General features: G+C 49.4%; 1 protein-coding gene across 13 annotated transcripts; it reads right to left on the bottom strand.

The window, feature by feature from the left end:
- Positions 1 to 387: 387 nt before the first annotated feature.
- Positions 388 to 23887, bottom strand: LOC130387514 (transcription factor E2-alpha-like). 13 transcript variants are annotated; one of them, XM_056596643.1, is made up of 22 exons: positions 23319 to 23886; positions 23081 to 23224; positions 20894 to 20992; positions 20410 to 20500; positions 15585 to 15658; positions 15173 to 15247; positions 14059 to 14115; positions 13809 to 13944; positions 12749 to 12798; positions 10611 to 10710; positions 10025 to 10161; positions 9297 to 9447; positions 8809 to 8867; positions 8593 to 8671; positions 7422 to 7498; positions 6797 to 6970; positions 6425 to 6539; positions 6135 to 6318; positions 5704 to 5766; positions 5074 to 5321; positions 1889 to 2035; positions 388 to 1322 (listed from the first exon to the last, which is right to left on the bottom strand). In XM_056596643.1, the coding sequence occupies exons 3-21, from the start codon at positions 20948 to 20950 to the stop codon at positions 1896 to 1898; spliced, it is 2067 nt and encodes a 688-aa protein (XP_056452618.1). In that variant the 5' UTR covers positions 20951 to 20992; positions 23081 to 23224; positions 23319 to 23886; the 3' UTR covers positions 388 to 1322; positions 1889 to 1895. The 13 variants fall into 13 exon arrangements, with proteins under 13 accessions (XP_056452618.1, XP_056452619.1, XP_056452621.1 ...); XM_056596644.1 differs by lacking the exon at positions 23081 to 23224 and having other exon boundaries at positions 388 to 487; XM_056596646.1 differs by lacking the exon at positions 23081 to 23224 and having other exon boundaries at positions 14059 to 14099; positions 15172 to 15247; positions 23319 to 23885.
- Between the last annotated feature and the right edge of the window lie 373 nt (positions 23888 to 24260).

Genomic DNA, 24260 nt, shown 5'->3' with positions numbered 1-24260 from the left:
TTCCTGGTTAAATGCAGTTTACTAAAATACAGTTCGCTCTCAGTCCTACATTAAGTCTCCCACATCCGAGTGAGTGTGGCCCTGGCCACAACAGAAGGTTCTCCGCCGTGCGGTTATGAAAAGCGTCCCAAGGTTCTCGGCGGGCCCTGGGGGCATGGCAGGAACACGGCGACCCGTCCGCGCCGCCGCTGCCACCGCCGCCGCCGCGGGTGGAGGAAACTCCGACGGGCCCTGTCTCCACGTGCCCCGGGGGTTGCCATGACAACCGGCCGAGGATGAATGGCGCCGAGGGCAGTGAAGGTTACGTTGCGTTTGCCTCCGTCCAGCAGCAGTATCCAAATGGCGTGCGCATGCACACAACCCACCCATCCCCCCCCCCCCCCTCCCCCTCCCCTCCCCCCATGTGATCAGCGGGAAGCTCCACTGGTAATGAGTCCTCTCTCTTGTGTCGGTCGGTGGTTTATCCCTCTCTGGCAGTCGTTCCATTCTGTAACCATGGCAGTGACATTAAAAGATGGCCGGGACGTAATAGTTGGGGGTACCAATGGTTAAAATAACAAATACCTAAGTCCGTGACTGGCAGAGTTCAGTTTTTTTTATCTTAAAAAAAAACAATCTACAGCCAATAGTGACTAGCATACACACACGCACACAAAAGATGAAACATCTCTGTCCAGTATTTCAAATGCTATTATGGCCTTGTCTCTCCAAACCTACATCCATATTTCAGTCATCTTTTAAGGGGGAAATGAAAATTATTGTAAATTTATCATGACCAAACACTATGCCTAAAATAGGCAAACATTACAACAGGTATTATTCAAACACATGATTTACTCTGGTGTCCTTTTTTGCCTGTAATGAATGTAAGACCTCCTGTTCCAACGGGAATGCCGAATAACTATCCAAGGATACAGATCCCAAACTTGCTCCATTGAGCAATTTATCCAAAAGTACTATTTGATCCAAACACAATTTGCTCCCAACAAGAAACCAACTTTTGTTTTCTTTTGAAATGTCTTACAAAAAAAAAAAAACATAACCGGTAGACCGGACCTCATTATGTTCCGATTTCCAAAAGTCTCCAAAAAAATGTCCCTTCAGAGTTCACAGATTTGCAATTTTCAAGACTCCTAAAACTCTTTCGATGAATGTGCTTGATACTCTCTTATTCATGATCAGGAATGTGGCCACTGGCTTTGCGGTAATGAGGTGTGTGTGTCCGTGTTTTCCATTTGTTTTCTGTTTTTTTTTAACACGCACTGTAATGCATGATAATAGGTTAAGGCCACATGTTTTAAGGGCTGTACAATCAACAGGAACTGCAAGGCAAGAAGAAAAAAAACAAAACAGTATTAGTCTTAGGTTTTTGCCCAACGTATACATTTCTTTATAAATTTGTGTAATAATGTGTAATGCTGCTTTTCCATGGCCTTGTTCATAAACAACGTTCCTTGAGCAATTGTGAACATACCCTGTGAAGGACAAAGTACTTCTCTTACAGGTTGGCAGTCTAGTGAGTAGGCGGGACATCTAGTTCAAATCATAGCCCACAACCAAGAGTCATTATAATGGGTCAGCTACCTTTGTATTTAATATTACATCCAGTGGCGGCAACACTGGAAACCAAACGAAGGCAGCAAAATGACTGATCTGGATATTAGCGTGAGGCCGACCTGTTCAGCCGTGAACCAGTCAGCCCAATGGCCATACTGTTGAACGGAATTGGTTGCAGACGAGCCCATCGTTCACAAAGCCTGCCTCTGAGGCGCTCGCTTTTTAGTAACGCGGTGAAGCTCGCGGCACGGTGCGCCTCAGTTTAAGCGTGGGAAAGCAGCACAACCTTGGACTTGATCCATCGGGTCCGGCGATCTTACGGTGGACGTACCTGAGAATCACATATGGTTCACTGGGTTGTGTCCATCTCCTCCTAGCCCGGGGTGACCCCCTCCCAGCTGCATCTGAGGGTCCACGCCCGACACCTTCTCCTCTTCCCGTCTCTTCAGGCACGCAGCCTTTGGGTTTAAATTACGCTCTTTGGAGAGAAGGACACACAGGGAAAAGTCAAGACACTGGAGAGCGGTGGCAGCGCGTCTATAATGATCATCGCAGGGCTAAGGGGGAGTGCTGGGACATGGCAGCACTGAATGAACAGAAAATGTGACAAAGCAAAAGAGAAGAGAGTAGGAACATAAGACGGTGAGGAGAGATGGCAGCAGAAGAGCAGGAAGGCTCATCCTCTCTTCCCCATTCGTTAGGCTTTTGTTCCTCCAGTTGAACCAAAAGAGAAGGGGTGGCAGAGGATGGCTCAAGCAAGTCAAGATGAGGGTTAGGTGTGGACGCAGAGCAGCTCCTATTGGTAGTTGGATAGAATTGGGTGAGAGGGTGTGGAGGGGGGGGGGGGCGCAGTCTGACGACTCTATGCCCCCTTTTGCACGTTTCGCACACCAGCCATTGCGAGATGGGCTGGGTGGGGTTCTGGGGCGATCTGGAAGGCCTTCCAGTAGACGGGGGCGGGGCGGGGGGGGGGGGGGGGGGGGGGGACCTACCTCGCACCTGCTTCTCCAGCCCCAGTATGACCTGGACGGCCTGCTGCAGTATGATGAGCTTGGTCTGGGCCTTGTCGCTCTGCAGGTGGAGCTGACACATGCGGCCAAGCTCTCGGAAGGCTTCGTTTATGTCGCGCACGCGCACCCGCTCCCTAGCATTGTTGGCCAGCCGCCGCTCGCGCTCCCGCTGCTCCTTCTCCTCGGCAGTCAAGTTCTCGTCGGCCACCGAGACAACGCTGCAGCTGCTGCTGGGAGGAGAGGGTTGGTTTGGAAGGTCTGGTTAACAAACCCAAACCACAGCCTCGCATCTGCCCCCTTACCCGTGCGTCGTTCACCCGCCCGGCCTCAGATGTGCGCCCTTAAATGCCGCCCTCGCTCCCTAAATACCGGCCTGCCTTACCATACTCCCCACCGCGACCGCGACAACCCCCCACCCAAACGCCCGTCGTTTCTGTTTTTGTTGCTACTTGGTGCTGAAGAAGCTCCTGTGTTGTTACTGGCTACGTATTCGGTCCTTCATGTCTAGCCAAGTATGACTCAAGCGGTGGACTGGAGGGAAGAATCTGGCGGAGGCGTGTGGCAGGAGAGAGCGGAGCGGTGGAAACTGAGGACATGGCTTCTTGGGCTGTACCTGGTGTGGGAACCACAGACCAGCAGCTTTTTGCGACCAAAAGGTCCAGTTCTGATGCCGTCGCGGAAAAAACGCGCACACACAATTGTTCTCGGCCAATACGTCTCTGTGTGTGATTTGAGGAGAGGAGCAGGCAGGGTTTTTTCCCCCCCCCCCCCCCCCTCGGGCCTGACAGAAATATTCGAATTAATTTGGACCAGGACTGACACGTTGGTAGTCGAGCCCAACCACTTTTTCTTTAAAAAAAAAGGTCAGCGGTTCTGCTGGTCGCCGAGGTTCGGGACGGGAGATGGAGAAGGGCTTGTGGGCACTGTCAAAAAGGGCGGTGAGAGGGGATGAGGGAGGGAGCGAGGATGGAAGCGACACCCTCTGCCAGATATAGCGCACAGACAAGGCCATGAAAAGGAAGCCAAAGGGAGAGTCTTGTGGTGTTGTGTTAAATACATCAGGGGGAGAGACGATGTATTTATTGGAGGGTGAGGAAGAGGAGGAATCTGCTGCCATCTGCGAAAGGAAGATGAGGAGAGAGATGGGCGGGGGAGATGGATGAAGGAATGGAAATCTGTGTACCGCGTACAGGCCACTGGGAGGCCAAATAAAAAGAGGGAGGAAACGTTTGGAGAGGGCCAGGGCATGCAGCACGGAGAAGGAAACGGCAGTTAAGGTGGAATGCAGGTTAACACACACGAGGACAAACTACCGTGTGACAACCCGTCCCACACGGTGACCAGTCACAGAGCGGTGCATGGTAAGGTTTACAGCCGCACAGGGCAGAAAGCATGTGTAACGATGACAGACAATGGGAACACAAACGACTCTTCCAACTGTTCTAAAAACACAAAACACTTTGCTATGATGTCTTTAAAATGTTTAAGGCGTTGTTTGTTAGAAGTAGCACAATGAGACACAATCTAAGCGAAAGGGGAATGAGGGAACCGCGACTTAAGGAGAAAACAAAAAAAAAGGTAATGTTAATTCAGTTAAGGGACAGACACATGGAAGCATGTTCACAGTGGAGACAGAGCATCCATTGTAGGGTAGGTACATGGACTCTAAGCACACACATCGTGTCAGGGCGGGCCCTAGCACTCTGCACCGCGTGCACGTGTCAGTCGGAAGAACGTAATCCTCTCGAAAGAGTGCACGTCTCAAAACACCCACTCGCGGTTTCACTTCTTTGTTTCCCTCGTTCTGGGGCCCCCCCCACGGCGGGTTGTAGCCCTGCGGCCTTAATGAGGGGCCGGGCCCCGGGTCAGACCCACAGGGACTAGTTCAGCCACTTCTGCTCTGAACAATGCTTATGACTTTGGCCCCTTCCGGTCGGCTAGGATGATATCCGGTGATGTCGCTTGTTAAACAACAATGGCAAGTGACATCACTTGGCACAAAGAGTGTTTGTTATTGTGCCCTCTCCGTCCTCTGGTCACCCTTTTGAAGTAACATCTACCATCTAGTAGTACTTTAAAATTGAATTGAAAGGACCAAGTTCCTTTGGGTCGGGTTGGAGTCCTGCCGTGGGTACCAGAGAGACTGTTGGTCTGATCTTAAATACATTGCACCTTCTAAAATGCTGATCTATTTTACTCATTTCTTTGCATATGTCTTTTACTTATCTATTATTTTATTTTATTGTATGACAGTGTTTATTTGTGAAGCACTTTGAGTCTGCCTTGTGTATGAAAAGTGCTAGATAAATAAAGTTGCCTTGCCTTGCCTAAAAAAGGGGCACATGTACTAGCATCTACTGAGCACTGAGTAGCGACATTGGAAGCGTGGGAAAAGCATTGTTCCGTTCAACAAGGAGGAAAGCAAAGAAGTGAAGCCTGGCAGGGAGGTTTTGGATCGGAACAGCGCCCCCTTCCCCTCCTCCTCCTTCCCGGGACCCCCACTGACCTCTGACTTGCTGCTCCAGGTTGAGTATAACGTTTACGGCCTGGTGCAGTATGAGGAGTTTGGTCTGGGGTTTCTCATTGCTTAGGTGTAGCTGACACATGCGCCCCAGCTCCTTAAAAGCCTCGTTGATGTCCCGCACGCGTAGCCGCTCGCGAGCGTTGTTTGCCACCCTCCGCTCTTTCTCCCGCTCAGCCTTCACTTCCACCGGCAGATCCTCGTCATCGTCATCCAAATCCACATCGTCCCCGCTGGCGGAGCGATAGTGGTAGAGGAGGGGGAAGGAAACAGGAGCAGTTTGTACAGTTGGCCAGGAATGGGCGACTCTACAGGGTTGCGTTGCGGGCAACTCAAGACATTTTTTATCTGGTCAACTTCGAATATATATATATATATATATCTATAGCAAAATGGATGACTCTACACGTTCTAGTAAAAGGTTCTAGTTCGAGTCCCATAAAAGTATTACAAATTAATGACATTATACTTTAACTACTGCTTTAGGAGGCATACTAAATTATATTCATCACGTCTGTGGGGCATTTTTGTAATGGCAAATGTTCCTGATTCGACTGTAAACGAGGCATGCTGTGTTTTTGCTTTAGAGCCATCTACTTGTTGAGAGGGACTTACGATTCTGTTGCACGGGTTAGCCTGGTTAAGAGTTGGGATATCCGAAATTCACCCACGTCTGAACTAACGGGTGACACACTCATCTCATTTTATTCAGATGTACCGTCAACCAGACTGCGGAATTAAACCCCCTTTAAGATCCACGTAGCCACGCCAAGTCTAACTAGATTTAGTGTTGGCCTGTTTCCAGATAAATCAACTGAGATTAGCACCCACCCCAGTTTAAACATGTGTAAAGTTCATTCATTATCCTTACTTCTTAAACAACAGATCTAAGCTAGCATCACTTATTACAGAACATAGAAATCAACATCTACAGCAAACATTAAAAACCAAGAGCGATTAAACATACAAACAAACTTAAATAGCCCAAAAATTAACATCAAAATAGTCGCTCTGTGAACGTCACAACGGGCGGACTCTCTAAACACCTGGATCGGATGCGAGCCTTCATGTCCTTCCTCTCGTCGTCCGACTTGTCGTTCATGGAGGAGTTGTCGTCGTCGTCGTCCTTGTCCTCCCGCTTGAGGTCCCCCCCGCTGGAGCGGGACAGGCCGCCGGGCAGCCCTAGGAGAGAGGTGAGCAGTGAAGACACTGAGCAGGCCGAAGGAAGGCCTGCTGAGGAGCGTTACACACAGGAGTCCCACGGGGCAGGGGCGTGGAGAACAAAGTGCAGCGCGCAGTGTCGTGTGGCGTCGTGTCCGCCGCGCGCGAGGCTTACCGTTGAAGCCTTCGGCCTGAGAGCCCGGCTGGCCAGAGGAGGCGCCGTGCTGGCCGTGCAGCAGGCCGCCACTAGAGGGCAGTCCAGGAGAGTCCTCGTGGTTGCCTCCTGATATCTGCAACGATGGAATAAAAGAATGGCGTTTTTGTTGCATACATTTTTTTTTTCCCCCCGCACAAACATCAATTTGTATATCCCCGTCGGGTGCTTTAGTAACGACGGAGGCGTCACGGCGTCACGGCGTCTCGGCCGTCCGTGCGGGACTGTTCTCAGACATATCGTACGCCCGGTCCACGCGTCCGCGTGTTTATTTAGCTTCATTCATTCACGGGGCCCCGTCTCCTCCAGCCTTCATTATGTGGGGGTCCTCACCAGTCCCTGAAGGCGACTGGCCATGCCCAGCCCCGCGCTGCCGAAGGTCTGTGCCAGCCCCATGCCAGACGAGAGCAGGCTGTGCATCTCTGCCAGACCTGGGCCTCCCTGGCCGCCGGCGTGACGCTGGAGAACATGGATGGCTTCTTCCAGACGGTCCTCCATTTTATTCTGCTGTGGAGGTGGTGTGCAGAGGGAAGACCGTTTACGATGGCGGCCATTTTTCACTACCGCACAGAACGTATAGCTGAGCGTCTGGGATGCTAGGCTCGCAGGGAGCAGTGACGGACGTAAATAAATACTAAAGCTTGCTTAGTGTGTGTAGTCATCCACACGTTGTCAGATTCAAACCGTCACTACACTACAGCCTTATTTCAATACGCATTGATTACATTAAAGGAAGTTAAAAACAATAAGCGCTTGAACCAGGCAGACAGATGATGGTGCTAGCCTAAAGCCAGAGTTAATTATTTTTATTTTTGGGAGTAAAACTACTTAATCATTAAGTCGATTTACACATTGGAATTTGAAGCGTTTGCATTTCTTAGTTTAGAATTCTAATAGTTTGTGTGAGTGGGTTTGTGTGCAGGGGTGTGTGTGTGTGGAAATAGCAATATAGACTTACAAGAGCTTGAATTCCTCCCTCAAAGTTGGGGGAGGGTGTGGCCTGGCCGGAGGACCGGGTCCACTGGGAGGCGGAGCCTGGGGACAGCAAGAGTTCAGTTCACGCATTTCATTGGCCGGGACCAACATGCAGTGGACCCATTACTTGCTTGAGAAAATTAAATAAAAGCTCTGCAACTTGATAAGATTCCTATCTCCAGCCTTTATTGCGAGTCGTTTTTGTCTTGGGCTTATTAGCTCAGGCTACATATAATGGCACTCCAACAACTCAAAAGAATGGTTTCTGTAATTGAAAAAAGCATTTCCATTTCCCCTTATTCTGGTATGCAAATCGGTTTGTTCTGCTTCGGTGCATTGCCAAGATGCCTTCATGACTAAATATTTATTTTGGAGAGCCGAGAAAAAAAAAAGAAGAAAAAAAAAAAGAGCCGATCCGGATGTGAATGTGCTCCTCACAGAGGCACAGCCAAGCTGGGCTGGTTCCATGTTCCCTCAGAAGTTACTTATCATTCAAATATACCGCTTATGCCAACGTCAAACAGCACTGTTCAGACAGCATAAGGCCCATTAACACACTATTAACCGCATCTATTAAAACATATATATTTCACTGGTCCAAACCCCTTTGTTAATCCTAATTTACCCATCAGTGTCGGCCCCATTTGCTTACTTTGGTTGCATAGATGCAACAAAATTAAACGGTAGGCTAGTAGATTGTCAATTACTGCGTAATGACTCCAAATGTTTCAGATGCTTCCCACTGGATCCGATTCCAACAGCGCAATTTATGGCACACAGACCGAAGAGCACCGGAATCACACCACCACCAGCACTGATAGATTACCTCATCGCTGTACAATTCACCAGCAGCTGCCTTTCCAAACAACTGCAACATTTTGCATTTTTCTCTTGAAAAACAAATGCCCACTCCAACAAGCAGTCAGACTCGCTCTCCCGGGTGACAAGGGGAGCCATGGAGCCTGATGGGAAACACAGCCCTCCTCACGCCGTAAAAACGTCGGAACCACTTCCCATCGACTCCTCTTATGCGGGACTTGGAGGAACAACGGTGAGGGGCTGCGAAAAGCGGCGAGGCAGCCTGCAAGCCTCCTTGAAACTCGGTGACCTTGAGGCTGCATATATAAGAGAGGTGCTTGTGGGCCACTGCTCACCTGAAATAGCCTGGGGCGAGCCGGCGGGGGGAGACGGAGATGAAGGGAAGGCGCTGCTGGTTGCGTCCGAGGGATAGATCTGCAGAGACACACGGGGTGGAAGAAAACCACGCCGTCACGAGGAGTTCTACTCGAAACGCACAAAGTCGTCCTCGGATTCCGTGCCTCTCCTATACTGTTTGCGTTTCAAAGTCGGGATATTCTGAGGCTACTCACAGATGCCAGGGCTTTCCCGATCTCGTCGCCTGAACTTCCGGGAGCCGTCCCTCGGTTGGCTGCCAGGGAAAACAGAGCAGTGTGTGCGTTAGAAACACCCAGCACAACTAATCCCACACGGGACAGCTCTGCAAGTAGGGTAGTCTCAAAAAAATAAAACACACACACACACACACACACACACACACACACACACACACAAACACCGCCAGCCAGACACACACAAACGTAAGATACATACGCGCAAGACAAAACACAAACGTAAGACACAAACACACAACGCACAAGACAAAGACACATGACACACAACCCACACAAACGCAAGACACAAACACGCAACGCACAAGACAAACAAACACGACACAAAACATGCAACGCAAAAACACAAGACACCCACGCACACACACAAGACAGACAACACAAGACACACAACCAGGACGAGGGTGGGGGGGGGGGGGGGGGGGGGGGGGGGGATGTGTGAGCTGTACCCATGATGGCGTCGGTGCCGTTGAGCGGCGGCGTGTGGTTGGGGGGGCCGTAGCCGCTGGAGGCCGAGTGGAAGCCGGGAGGGTGGCTCCCGTTCACCTCGCTGCCGTGCAGCGGGTAGCTCTGGGGGGACAGGGGCAGCGGCTGCCTCTTCTGCGTCCGCAACGACAGAGAGGCACCACAGGGCTTTAAAGACAGGTACTGCAGGTACCGTTTATGAGTGGGGGGAGGGGGGGGAGAGGGGGAGCAGGAGACGGGTTTTGGAGATTTTCTTAATAAATGCTCCTTCTCTCCCTCCATTTCCCAACCGTTGAGTGTTATATTCGAGCTGCCGTGTGCATAACCGTGATTGACAGGCAAGATGGATACCCCAAACCAATCAGGGTCAGAGAGGAGCCAGAAGCGGTCTTAAATCCAAATGGACTCATACAGAAGCAGGCACACAGTCGACCGGAACTGATCGTCTCACAGAGCATTTCACTCACTAATGGCTGACGGATGGCTATGGCATCTCTAACAAATTACACTCAAATGATAGCTCTTAAATCTTGCCTACAGCGCCCGTAACCACACAGAAACAGAGATCGACGAATCCTCCCTTTCGCCTCCTTCTTCCTTCCGTGCTTTCTAAATGTTGCAGCGGGTGCCAGGGCACCGGAGACCTCGCTGGGCCCCAGCCAACGGAGCGAGCAGAGGGAGGGGGGGAAGAGAGAGTCCCGGCAGCGCTTACCAGCCTGTCCTGGGGTTGGATGGCAGTGAAGGGGGCGTGCTGGCCCAGGTGGGGGGAGTTGCCCAGCACGGCAGAGTAGCCAGGCTGCACCATCGGCCCGGCAGCCGCCCACGGATCCGAGGAAGGATGGAGGCCTTCTGTTATGGAGGGGGGGGGGGGGGGGGGGGGTTGTGTGGGAAGAGAGAGACAGAGAGAGGAGGAGGAGGGGGAGGGGGGGGATGAGGTATATAAACCAGCCACAGGAGATGAAAGACAATGAAAGCCACATATGAGACATGTCACATTACGGTGACGACTTTATTCAACCATGAGGGAGTCATTGGGCACGGGGCTGGGCTGGGTGCTGCTGGGGTGGCCCAGGCCTGGGGCAGCGGCACCCAGTCCACTGGCTTACACATATGCTTAGCAAGACAACAAAACACTGTATCTCACCGGCCATCTGCGCCAGAGAATTACCATCACAAACTGATTCCTTTTTTTTTTTTAACAATTAACAATTCTTAACAATTTTGTTGAGCATTGATGACTAGATAGCAGAGAAGGGAGGACTTTTAAAGCAGGGGGCACGGCCCGGGCGTGAACCCACCTTGCATGTAGAACGGTGCCTGGTAGGCGTTGCCCCCCTTGGAGGGCGGGTAGCCAGCGCTGTCCCGGTTAAATTCCTCCCCTGAAGCCGGTGCATACACCTGAAATAAACACACACACGCACAAACACACGTCAAACCAAGGAAGACCTTTCACAATGCAATTGTTACGTAAAGCTAAAAGGCGTAACAAACAAAATGCCCCCCCAGTCTTTTAGCCAACGTTTTGTAGATAATCTCCAATATTATAATGTTATGCAAAGGCTTACATATACACTTATATGAGCATTTAAATAGACAAACATACAAATAGGACAACAGATTTGCCATCACTGGTTGATGTTTTTAGCCTTATTTATATATTTTCTAAATGTTCTACAAATGCACTACTCTCTCAGGGTCGCGTGTCAAACTGAAAATACAAGGAAACATCCAACCAATGATTTCCAGACTTTCAACGGGACAAGTGCTTGCAGTTTATGGAAACATCCTCATGGTCATGATGGGCTCTGGGCCCATGAGCAGCACCCCGTTGGACCTGGTCCTCCCAAGGGGAGCCCACCTGTGCCACTTCCCCCCCAAAGCTTGGCCCGCGATACAGGGCCAACTGCAAATCCTTGACCCAGGAGGGTTTACGTTTTTTTTTTACAAGCAAACACTACAATCTGTGGCCAACCTACTACACCCCCCCCCCCCCCCCCCCCCACACACACACACAGGAACAGAATTAGATTAGGAGAAAATAAATAAACACGGCGCTCCCACAACATGCCCGATTCACCACGGCTCTCCTCTTCCCTGCGTTGCTGGCCGGTGTGGACCCACTACTCCATTCAGCTGGGCCGCGCTCTGCTCCGACTGGTCGGCAGCAGCAGCGCGGCCCCAGCGGCCCGTATCGGATGTGCAGTGTCAGGTTCTATTTGTCGGACTCTTGCCTGCTGCCTCCCGAGCGCCCTGCACCTATCCCACCCTTAAACAAACACCAAGTTGGAACGCTTTGGCGATAAACAACCCGCGGGGCCGTGTCCCGCCGCCGCCACGCTCCGCCGTGTCCATGGAAACGGGGACATTTTGTCAGCCTTATCGCAGCCGAATAAAAAAAAAACTGAAACTAGTGTTTTTAAAAAAAATAACTGATCGCCGTGCCCGCCGTGCCCCCCCCCCCCCCCCCCCACACACACACACACTCCCCAACCCCCCCTTTTAAGCGAGACCATTCGGAGAACAAATAAAAAGTATCAAAACTATGCATGTGAAACCTGGGATCCAAACCAACTGAAGTTTTTCCTCTGCAATTTGATTAAACAGAGTGAGAGAAAGGAGAGGAAAGAGAGGGGAGAGGAGAAGAGGGAATGGAGAGATGCACTCCTAATTACTGAACCATCTGCCGAGGCCTGGACGGCAGCCAACTTTACTGGCAGCTGGGATAGAGGGATGGGGGAGGGAGAGAAAGAAAGAAAAGAAAGGGGAGGGCTGTTGTTGGTGGGAGGGAGGGAGGGGTGGGGGGTTTTCGGAGGGGGAGAGGGAGGAGTGGGAGGGAGGAGAAGAGGGGGAAAGGAAGAGACGGACAAGGGGAGGAAATAGACTTCCCAGAGCGAGCAAGAGAGAGAGAGAGAGAGAGAGAGAGAGAGAGAGAGAGAGAGAGAGGGAGAGAGGGAGAGGGAGAGTTGGGTTTTTTCGATGCGGTGGGGGCGGGCGGTTCTCTCCCCCTCCCCCCCCACCCCCCACACCACCGGTCCCTTTCCTTCGGGGACCCGGCGAGGGCGCCCGGGTCGGCGGTGGGGGTGGGTGCGGGGGGGGGGAAAATATGTGGCTATAAAATAAAGAGGCCGGGACTACGGCAGTCTATAAATTCACATGGCGGTTGACTGAGAGAGTGGCTGTTCCCTTCCTCTCCTTCCCCCGACTGGGCCGGCACACAGCTGGAGCGGCTGCCTGGCTGCTCGCGCAATGCTTCACCAGAAATAAATAAAGAAATGAAAAGAGCAAAAAAAAAAAAAAAGGAAAAAAAAACACAAGGAAAGGCTTAGGATGCCAAGTGGAATGGGAAAAGGGGCGTAATCCCGCGCGCTGCGCGGCGCTCGGGCTGAGAGCGACTGCGTGGAAGGAGATAGAGCCGGGGCTGTCTGTTAGCACTCACCGAGGACGGCAGGCCAGGGGGCACCTTCCGGATCTTTTTTGGCTGGGGATCTGAGGAGAAGGGGCGAGAGGGAGAGGAGAACAAGAGTATAGACACAGCCGCTTTGAAACATGCACACGCCTCGCATTATGACGGCGCGGCCCACAGCCGTGAATGGGTCTGCCCGTGCAGAGGCCTCCCCTTCAGCCCCGCTGGAGGAATCTCCATCCATCTGCTTTTAATTCATTAGCGCCTAATCAAGAAGGCATTTCTAACGCGACGTGTCCGCTGTTTACCAGATAGCAGCGCACTCTGCTGCGCTAAGCAGAAGTGAGACTTCTCGGGCCTATATTTATAACCTCTGTAGGAGAAGTGATGATACGCGGCGATTTAAATATAAACCAGAACAAAGAAAAGTGCGCCCAAAAGGAAACCGAGATGGAATCGGTGGTGCTGCAGGCGTTCTGAAACCCATCTTTTCTGCGGAAAGGAGTTGGCCGGATTTCACCTCCAAACTCGTATTTACATATGTTTCAAAGATATGCATCTTTAAAAAAACATTATTAAGATCAATACATTGATTATAAAAAAGTAATGCAATAAACCAAATATCACCTACATTTAACGACGCAGAAAACATTTGTTTACATCTAGATCAAATTAAACACTCAAAATATAGCTATTATATACAACTATTATAATTTTTTTTAATAATTATAGTAATTATTGGAAATTAAGATCATTCAATAATTATAGTAATTAAATAATTGTGTATCAATTATTCTATTCATCAAATAAGAAATAGAGATCCATTCAACCAACGCTGGCATTAACACACACACACACACACACACACACACACACACACACACACACACACACACACACACACACACACACACACACACACACACACACACACACACACACACACACACACACACACACACACACACACACACACAGCCCCCCCCCCCCCCCCCCATGTTGTTACAGCCGTGTGAACTAAAGGCCTCTGTGTGTGTGTGTGAGTCAGAGAGAGAGCGGTACGGTAACACGTGGTGGTTCTGCGTTCCCTTACCCATGCTGTCCTGTGGGGTTCTCCGGCGGGGGTTCCCGCCCTGGTAGGGAGAGTAGAACTGGGAGCCCGACTTGACACTGGACGGGGACAGGGCATCGGGGCTGGGCATGGGCATCTCGCTGGGCATGAAGCCCGGCTACGGACACGGAGAGCACGGTCACGCGGGCCATCCCATAATGTAACGCTACCTACATACGACATTAAGAGCGGCGCCGGTGGCTTGGGTCGTGTGGATGCTTGTTGTTTTTACCTGTGCGGTGAACGAAGAATAGGATCCTCGCTCGGCCTTGCCTGGTGGGCGGCGCACAGCAGAAGAAACACGAGAGAGAGAGAGAGAGACACAGAGAGCGAGAGACACAGAGAGCGAGAGACACAGAGAGCGAGAGACAGAGAGAGAGAGAGAGAGAGAGAGCGAGAGACACAGAGAGAGAGAGAGAGAGAGAGAGAGCGAGAGAGAGAGCGAGAGCATGAGAGAATGAGATAATGAGAGAATGAGAGAAAGAGAAAGAGAGAGAGAGAGAGAGAATGAGAGAGAGAGAGGGGGAATGAATAAGGTCATCATGGCAGAGAAATTGGGCTTTAATGTCACTATTAAAACACAATCTGGGTGTCCCCGTTTCTTTGGTTGGGCGCCTCCCATCTGCCGCAGAGAGCGTTTATGATGTGTACTATTTATGACTTTGGACGGCGAAACAACAACAAATTGGCCCATCGTAAATGGTCGGCGGCCTATTACGCCCACCCCCCCTTCTCTCCCCGTGACAGTTCATATGAGGAAATCTATAGGCCAGAGTAATCCCCAGGGGTGATCCTTGTTTGTGCATGGGTGCCCTTTACCCCCCCCCACCCCGATCCCCCTAACAAACACACACACACACACCTCCCTGCTGCCCCCCCCCCACCCCCTTTTTCCCCATCACTGCACAAACTGCCACACACACACACACACAAACAAGACCCCTCCCCCCAGCTCATCCCTGATTACCCCCTACTCCTCACCCATCGCTACCTAAGCAGAATTGCGCACTGCCACAATGAGCTGCATTAGCGGCTCCAACCTGGGAAAAGGTTCATTTGCAATGTCTCTCGTTCGCTCTCTTTCTCTCTCTCACACACACACACACACACACACACACACAAAGTCAATGGTGCAGTCACAGCATCGGACAGCGCGGTGGCTTTGGTAAGCAAGTCCACTCTCCCTCCCTCCCGCTCCATGCATCTTATTATCGGGCGCCAATGGTCGAAACATTTGCTCCTCGGCTGCTTAGCGCCGCCGCCGAGCCATCCATCAGCCGCCGTGGCGGCCGACGGCTCGTAATCAGGTTGGAAACAAACAAACAAACAAACAAACAGGCCTCACCGACGATGCCCGAGCCGAAGGCGGGGGCCGAGGGGATGCCCTCGTGCTCGTTGTAGACGGCCCCTTCCGGGTAACCCTGTTCCGGGGAGCAGAGAGCGGCGTTTAGCGGGAGCATAACAAACAACAGGGCTCGGCTGCAGCTGATCTGAAAAGTGTCCGACCGCCCTCCATCACACACAGCGAGCACGCCGCCTGGTGTGTGTGTGTGTGTGTGTGTGTGTGTGTGTGTGTGTGTGTGTGTGTGTGTGTGTGTGTGTGTGTGTGTGTGTGTGTGTGTGTGTGTGTGTGTGTGTGTGTGTGTGTGTGTGTGTGTGTGTGTGTGTGTGTGTGTGTGTGTGTGTGTGTGTGTGTGTGTGTGTGTGTGTGTGTGTGTTACACGTGTCCAGGGCGGCGGGGAGCCGGCCGGTGCTTACCCTGGTCTGGCTGAAGGATGGACTGCTCTGCTCCGCCGGCCCCCAGGGGCCCGGCCCGGTCCGCTCATCCACACCTGGAGAGGGGGGGGGAGACAAGGGAGGGAGAAGGAGGGTTAGCGGTGGAAGCGTTGCCCCTCAGCCCTGGTGGGGGAGAGGGGAGGGGGGGGGGAGGCGGGGGGTTAGCGATGAGCGTTGATAACCGACGCTAGCCGCGGTGTTCCCCAGGAGCCTGAAAGAAGGTGACCTGCTCGGAAACATGTTTAATTGGAGAGCCCCTCCGCCTTCACAGCTCACAGGGAGGAAGCGCGGTGACAGCGCTGTCACATCGCATGGATATGAGCTGTAGGAAGTTTGAATAATTAACACCCAGTATGAGGCTTCCAGAGCCGTCCTCGACATTCTCCCATCTCCCACTCTCTCCTGAACACTCTTGTTTTTTTCTCCTTCCATGGCAACAGTCATTCACTAGACCGTCCGCTCTCTCGCTATTTTGCCCACATGTTCCACTTAACGGAGACCAGAGAAGGACCCAACCTGACATGCCTGACACATGTTATTCCTGGCCAGTGCGCCGCGGCTCGGCAGAGGGCGGGAGACAGGGGGGGGGGGGGGGGGGGGGGGGAGAGATGATCGTGACGGAAAGGAGGGCGATTTTAAAGATTGGTGAGGCAGAAGTCCCTGCCTGTCCCCTTTCTATCAGTCTCCTCTCGCACCGCATCTCGGCGTCTCCAGGGGAAAGCTGAGGCTTAATTGCGTGCTGATTTGCATAATTGTGCATATTAATGAAGCTCCGCTTTATGAATATTCATATTTTTGTTTTGTTGTCTAATTAAAAAGCGGAGAGGGGAGGGTGGGGTAGGGAGAGGAAGAGAGTGGAGGATGGGTGGAGGTGGGGGGGGGGGGGGGGGGGAGGGCTGGGGAAGGGGGGAGCCGGCATCATGACAGGATCAGCAGTAGAACAGACTGATGGGTCCAGAGCGCAGAGAGCTGCTAGATTGCCGTGACAACTGTGATCTATACGCACATGACACCAGCGGAATAGGAGATGAAGGAGACAATGTCTTGTTCCCTCTATATGGCTGGCTGTCACTCGGCGTGTCAATCACGCCGGGGAGAGAAAGGACCCTGCCAGGCCATTCACTTGAGCTGTAAATCGCGGGTACACAATCCTCAATTAGCTTAAGAAAGAGCACTCTGTGTTTCCTGACTTCTGACTATTTCTGTGCCTTTGTTTACAGCCACACGGCCAAATTTACAATTCCTGCAAATACGCTCAGGTGGTAAAAGCCTTATCGTGTATTTTAAAAGAGGCCATTTCGCCTATTCCGTGAATGTGTCTGTCGAGGGCTACGATATCTAGGTTATACAGGCTACGTGAAATCTATTTAAAAAAGGAGTTTCTTTTGGACACCGGGATAATAGAGTTAAATGCTGGGCATTCTAAGCTGCAGCGTATCCACCTCCCCAAACTCGGTTTCATTAACGGCGCCACTGAACTGAGCAATAGAAAGAGTGATCCACCGCTATTAGGTCTCCTTTGTGCTGCTTGGGTTGAACTGACAGGTGTAAAGCACACAGATAGAGACTGATACCATTCAGGGCTACAATAGCAAGACATTGACCACAGGGAGCTGAACTGCCACGCTGCCTTATCAGGCGTGCTCTATGTGTAGAGGGGTGGGGTTATACTGCCAATACATGAGATGTATAATCCTCAAATAGCCCAACGTACCTTTAACGCATACAGCTATTGTAAACAACTACACACGTCATTATGATGCAACCTCGCTTTTCTCTTATCCATATATGAAGAAATGTGTTCAAAACTCATACTTGGCTGCTGCGGCGGGTAACATTTATATTGAATATTCAATGTTAATGTGTTGAAGTTCCATGAGTCGAAAGACAAAGAAAACATTGTTTACTATGGTCGTTAGAACCCAGTCTTGTTATTTACGGGTTCTTACTGGTAGGACTATAAAAAGGTAGGTCTATATTGTCCAGCGATGGCGGGGACGGGGGGATTGGGGGCAGGGAGGGTTAGGCAACGCAGGAAATCAATTCCATCTTCTTTTACATAACATCAGCATCATTTTCAGGTATAACATATAGCTTAATATACGATTCAAAAACAAAAAGAATGGGGAAGAAATCTTTACCCGATTGCCATTTAGTATTCACCAACAATTACCTACAATTAGACAAACCAATGGCAGAAATACCCTAAACATTAAATCACTAAATGCCTTATTTGCCTCAAACGTTTTTGTGTGGAAGGAGATTTCACATGCACAACCTCAAAGCAGCATTTCAAACCCAGTGCCAAATGATACTCATTATTGCTCAGTTTTGGCAGCGATCCTCCCAAAATCTAATGGCCCTGATTTGGGAGCAGGGAAAGCACAGGGCTCTCCGGGAGAGGGCCGTGACATGGGAGAGACGGCGGGGGAGAGCTGGGTGAGTAAGGCCAGACAAATTCTCTGGTGAGCCCCAATGCGCTTCCCCCCCCCCCCCCCCCAGCTACGCAACGCCCCTTTAAAACATGGCTAGTCTATAATTACACAGGAAGATATACTGGAAACAGATAGTCAGCCTGAGTCATAAGCTACATAAGCACAGCACTCACAGCACATACATTGGCTGAACTTGCAGACTCTTTCTTCGACTAATTTTTTCTCTTTTACTGGGACAGTGCCCCGAGCACCTTTAACTTGAGCGTGTCATTTTGTCTACACACCTTCCTTCCCCTCTCTCCGGTGAAGTGAGTCACAAAAGACACAAAGCATGATGTCAGATGAAGTCTCGGGAGAGTGAACGCGGGTGATTGTTAATGCTGAACAATGTACAATAACCTGGCCCCTGAATGGTTCAACTTGTGAGTCACCAGAAGCGTCAGACTAAACAGAAAACACAATATAGGCCTAGAGCCCCACAATGGTGATAAACACACTTCTTTCTGAAGCTAGCTACACGACGAGGCCCGACTCTGCATCTTTTGTACAAGGGACTGTCAAGGTTTTAAGACTATATTATGTAAAGCCCAAACAGCATTGCCAAGAATTTCAATTAACACAGAATCATCTGATTATGCCATGTTGCAAATCTGTATGATTCACATTAGTGCAGCTTTTCCCCCTCAGAAATGAAATCTGCATGCAAATGTTAAACTTGGCATTGTGTTAGATAAAATCCATTTAGAAATGTAATTTCAATAGAGAATAACGTGGGAACTCCGCTTGATAGTGAACTAACTATTGGTTCACTGTTGTGAAATTATCAAGATGTTCAGGCTGTACTTAAAGTCTAATAAAACTCTAGCCGCAGTATAGGGAGAAACTTGGGTCGCGCACGACAGAAACAAACAAAACCAATGATGCATGTCCATGGCATACTAAAAAGAAAAGAGTCAGACAAAAAAAATAGAAAAAAATACATAAAACACTCGGATTTCACTCCAACACAGTGGCACGTTTTCAGGCCCAACGTCAACTTGGAACAGCACTCTTCCACAGCCGGGACGTTTGAAGGCGTGGGCTTCTTCCCCGGTGAAACCGTATGCCGGGAGCCACATATGCTAGCTGCCTGTTGAGCCTCTTCTCTCTGACCTATCCCCATTGTCTAGGTGTCCAATGGCTGGGAGCATCCCGGCCCTACACCATGAGACATAATCCCAGGAGCAGCAGTTGGATTGTTAACAGGAACGTCCCTCCTTTGTAAGCAAGCACCTTCCTTCTACAAAAGAACCTTTAAGTGGCCCTCAAATGAAGAGGAGAAATATAACCAATACGTCCCCTGCACCTCGCCACACACACCAGCCCCCCCCCTACCCCCCACGTCCCATCGACCACTTGTCTTTCATCTTAGCCTCCCTTCTTTAATATCCTGTTTCATTTCCATTGCTACCTGAACAACCTGCGCCACTTGTAGGTACGACAAGCAGCCTGGGGAAGGGCTATGCAACGCCGCAGGAAAGGGTGAGGACGGCAGCCTAGGAGGTCCTTTCTGGAGAGGACCTGAGCTAGGGGGGTATATCTATAGGTTCAGGGAGGTTGGGAACGAAAGAAAACGCCAGATCTGATCCAGTGCCGTCAAGGGACTGTGGGGTACTCTGTCTGAGGGAGGAACACACTGTACGTGACGCAAAAGGCAGGAATGCAATTTCCCGGGACTTCAGAAGAAGAAGGCTGCATTGTCGCCATGAAGCCCCTTCTCCGCCACCACAACCACAACAAAAACCACATGTGTTGAGATGGAGTGGCAACAGCTGAGGAGGTGAGGGAAGGGACACCTATGGAAGGAAGAAGGGGGTGGAGGGTGTGGGGGGGGGGGGGCGCTGTTGACCATAACATACCACAGCGGAACCACACCAACAGCCCCACCACCTTCTGAAGGATTGGCCAGTACGTGTGATTTTTGTTTGTTTTTTAAAGCCAGTGATCAGTAGCTAAACAGGTTAGGGGTTACAGGTTGGGATAGGATCCGTTTCCTGTTATTTGGGCCCGTTGGGGAAGTGTAACCGGTGTGAAAGAGAGAGAAAAAAAAATACCAGAGGCCCCTTACTGCCCGGCTTTATGGTCGGAAACTTTACTGGGGTATAATTGAAAAGCAATAATGGCCCTGGAACAGCTGCTTCAGGTGGTAGAAAGGGGAAAAAAGGGAAATGTGGGATTTTACACCCAGCCTCTCCCTACACTGCCGTACTTTAAAGTCACAGAAAATCACATTTATAAACCATACGTGGATCGAAGAGAGGGACCCCAGTGAAACAGGCGGCTGGTAAACAGACAGACAAAAACATGCGTGGCAAGGCGGACTCAAGGCTTACCTGAACCTCCAAACTGACTGCTGGCGAGAGTCGTTGGGCGGTTCTTGCCATTTGATACAGGCGGTGCAAACATCTGAAATGGAAGCGTAAACTGTGAAAGCAATACACTTGGATGTTAACATCTCTGTAAGGGCCGGTTAGATACGAATGCAGAACAATCATCACAAGTTATTACTACTATCACTGCTGGGAAGCAATGTACACATACCAGCCGAGGCTGCATAAGCAATTAGCCCACGGTAATGTGAGTCACAACAGAACAGTCAAATAAAATGGAGGTTGATTTACAACCATCCAAAACCCCACCCCAACCTACAATGCAATTCCTGAATGTGATGACGTTTTACTATTACAAATGCTTTTTAACAACTCTTGGAAGGTTCATATTGGAAAAGTAACTTGAAAAAACAGTTTGTTATGAATTGAAATAATGTGTATGTATGTGTATTGGACTGGAGTGAAGCATTGTTTAGAGGCATCTTACCGCACTGAAGTCCAGCAAGTCGCTGAGCTCCTTGTCTGTTCCCACAGCAGCAGCCATTCTGTGCTGTTGTTTGTTGGCCCTTTAAGTCTCAGTAAGTGACTGTGGGCAGAGGTGAGTAGGAGAGCATTAGTAGGACCCGTTTGTGAGCTGGTTAACTCTACCCCGTCTTCAAAAAAGGTATATACACACCACATACACACACATATAAATAAATATATATGGGTGCGTGTGTGTGCCTGGTGCACACCTCGATTACATCCCCGGTCGTCAGTTTGAGAGGAGCCAGGGGGTAAGCCAATTAAATTACACCGGTTGGTAGTACACAAACAACCAACAACCACTCCAGCTATGAGGGCATAGGTCATCTGTGTACCAATGAATATGCCATGACTGCATAATTAATGTCTATGTTATAAAATAAATATGACAATCGCTGGTGGGGCTTCTTCTCTGCTTTAAAGAAGGAACATGGTGTGAGATTATCTTGTGGGGGGCTGTTTACAAGGAGGGTACACAGAGTTTAAATTGGAAAACAGCCCTCAATGTACCTTACTTGAAAGCGTAGCCTGGCCCTCAAGTCCAACCAGGATATATATAGTTTGTTAACTAGTGTTACCAAACGTATTTGCTTGACAGATCAACATCATTGTAATTCACCAGTGATCACCTTTCTGTAACCATTGAATTGTTCAACCGGAATACAGGTTGATTGTTAAACAAAATATAAAGAATGCCCTAGTCTTAAATCAACGACAAGTTGAAGTATCACACAACACCACTTTAAAAACGAACCATGATGTACTGTTGTATAAATGACATACCTCAATTTGTTCATAAATCAGAAAAAGTGCCTTCTCTGTTAACCCACATTTGTAACAGTAGACGGTTACAGCCAAAGGGGAAACACTCTTCACTTGTGCTCATTCCCCAGTCCAACTATGTCTCTTTCCTCTCACAAGCAAGCATATTTTAACCTTGCTATTCTATTCAAAGAGGCGGAACCAATGCAATAAGATGGCATAATGCTTGCAATAAACCATTTATGTTCATCCAGTCAAACTTATTACTTGTAAAAAAAAAACGTTTTACAATGATAATTAAGGTAAACAATGTATGCTTGATTGGCCAACAGATACACAATACTACAACTTTAAGAATAAGGTTTAGATATCCATCACTGGATCACACACAATAAATTATGTATACCACTTCAATCAATCCTTTTGAGGGGGTTCAATTAAATAATTGAAACCCATGGAGATAAAGTTGTAACAAATCAAGTAATTAGTAATAAGCGTAATAATATCATTGAATAACAGGTCTAGCATTTAAACCGATACTTCACTAAAATCTAAATATAGGGATCTGGACATTCTTGATCAATAGTTCCTCAACTTCCCTGTCTCATTCAACCGAGGTCAAAATGGGGGAGAAGTGTTTAGCCCCTCCTAACAAATGGAACTTCCATTTGCCACCCCCACCCCGTCTCTCCCCTCCCGGCCTCCTCCGGCCTACCCCGACTGGTAAAAAGTTTTATTGCTGAAATAGCAATAATGCGGCTAGAACAAAGACCATGCGTTAAGCAGTATGTCATTATTTATCAAAAGGGGAATGCGTTTATGAAGCACCGTTATGTTAGCGAGGCTTCAGAAGGACCTTAAAAACCTGTTGCCCGTCCACACACCGAGGAGGAGGAGGGCACTAGCGACACACAATTAGCTTCATCATTGATGAACACAAAGACTCAGTCCACAAAAGTTTAAGTTGGGGGGCCAAAAAGGAATCAAATAAGACATGTATTTCTATATTTACCCCTTTGACCAAACCGGGGATACATGTGGTGGACGACGTAGATATAAATACTGGCTAACACATTTTGTTTACTGGCCAGGATCGTGGTGAAAATAAATTAACACCCGCTTTTCCATTTAACTGGAACTACGTCGTACACCACCGTAGATTGTTGAATCACACAAACGTAGTATCGCCATACAACATTAAACCACAAAATGTGATGAACAGGTGTAGGCGCGTGTCCTAAGCAGCGATCGAGGACTAAACCCGTCCAGACCAGCGTTATATCTCCATAACCACCACGCATCTCTCGCTTTCACTAAACCTAAGTGAGTTGGCAACCATCCGGAAATTTTCAATTCGGATCAGGCTGCCGGTTTAATAAACGCTCACATCGTTATGGCCTCCGAACAAAGAAGTCTTTGGCCGTACAGCGAAAACGCTGCTCAACCAACGCGAGGTCTTCCTCCTCCAGGCCGGACCGAAATCCAAGAGCCCGCTTCCCCCGGCGGCCCCTCCGACAACTTGGGCGCTGCGCTTAAGTTGAACAATAGCGTGTTAAAAACCCGACCGGCAACCTATGTTTCACATGCACATGCTTGATATAATTTAGTTTCTAAACCACAATTACCTGGACTTAATAATCGGGCATCCAACATACAAAATGAGCGCCTGGAGTAGAGAAAAACAAAGTTGGGGATAGGATCCTTCCCCGTGCTCCGGACCGTGGGTTTGATGAAGATGAGCAAAAACAATATCAACCTCCCCTCTACCGGATCGGCTTGTTGTTGTCCTGGTCACGAAATCGAAACTGTCTTTCCGGGTGGAATTACAACTCTTGTGTTAATTCCGATTTTCTTATTGTTACGATTGTAACGATTTCATTTTCCTAGTAGACATTTTAACAGCCTCCACATTGTCGGTTCCAACAACATATTACTCCGCAGCGCAGCCTACGAGAGGAGATGGACGCTAAAACATCAGCGGTGTCCGATTTCAAACGACTTCCTACCGAACGAAAAATATTTTAAAGATCACTTAATCATACCACGTGTATCTTAAATAACACGGAAGGTAACTTGCAGAGCTTCAGGTGGAATATTATATTCCCATAATGGCAACCCGTGGGGATCTATGTAACCTTGCGGAAGAGGACAGCGCAGAGCTCAGCAGCCTACTGACAGACCAGTACAAGATGGAATGATAATATCCAAACGTGGGACCAATTGGATAAAGGGAAATTTTGATCGACATGAGGGTTGCCCAAATACATCTCTACGATATCCTTTGGGGCCACCTCATTTTAGCCAACGGTTGTTTTTTATTTTGCTATTAAAGCGCTGTCTAAGCTCCAAAAAAAACAATGGTGTGGTGATATTCTACTTGTACACATGCGAGGAAGTGAGACGTAATGACCATCGTGCCGAATTAAGGAGAATTGTAGTAATACCATAGCATAGATGACTGCGAGGGAAATATAATGCATTAAGATAGAACTACAGTGTCCAATGGGGTTAGCGTGCTTGTAACCCTAATGCTTAAACCCTAATATCTGAACGGCTGTATGACATTG

The sequence above is a fragment of the Gadus chalcogrammus genome, chromosome 8 (genome assembly GCF_026213295.1).
Source record: "Gadus chalcogrammus isolate NIFS_2021 chromosome 8, NIFS_Gcha_1.0, whole genome shotgun sequence".
NCBI classification, from domain to species: Eukaryota; Metazoa; Chordata; class Actinopteri; order Gadiformes; family Gadidae; genus Gadus; species Gadus chalcogrammus.
Note: the sequence above shows the minus strand (reverse complement) of the source record. Positions and strands in the feature narration are given on the sequence as shown.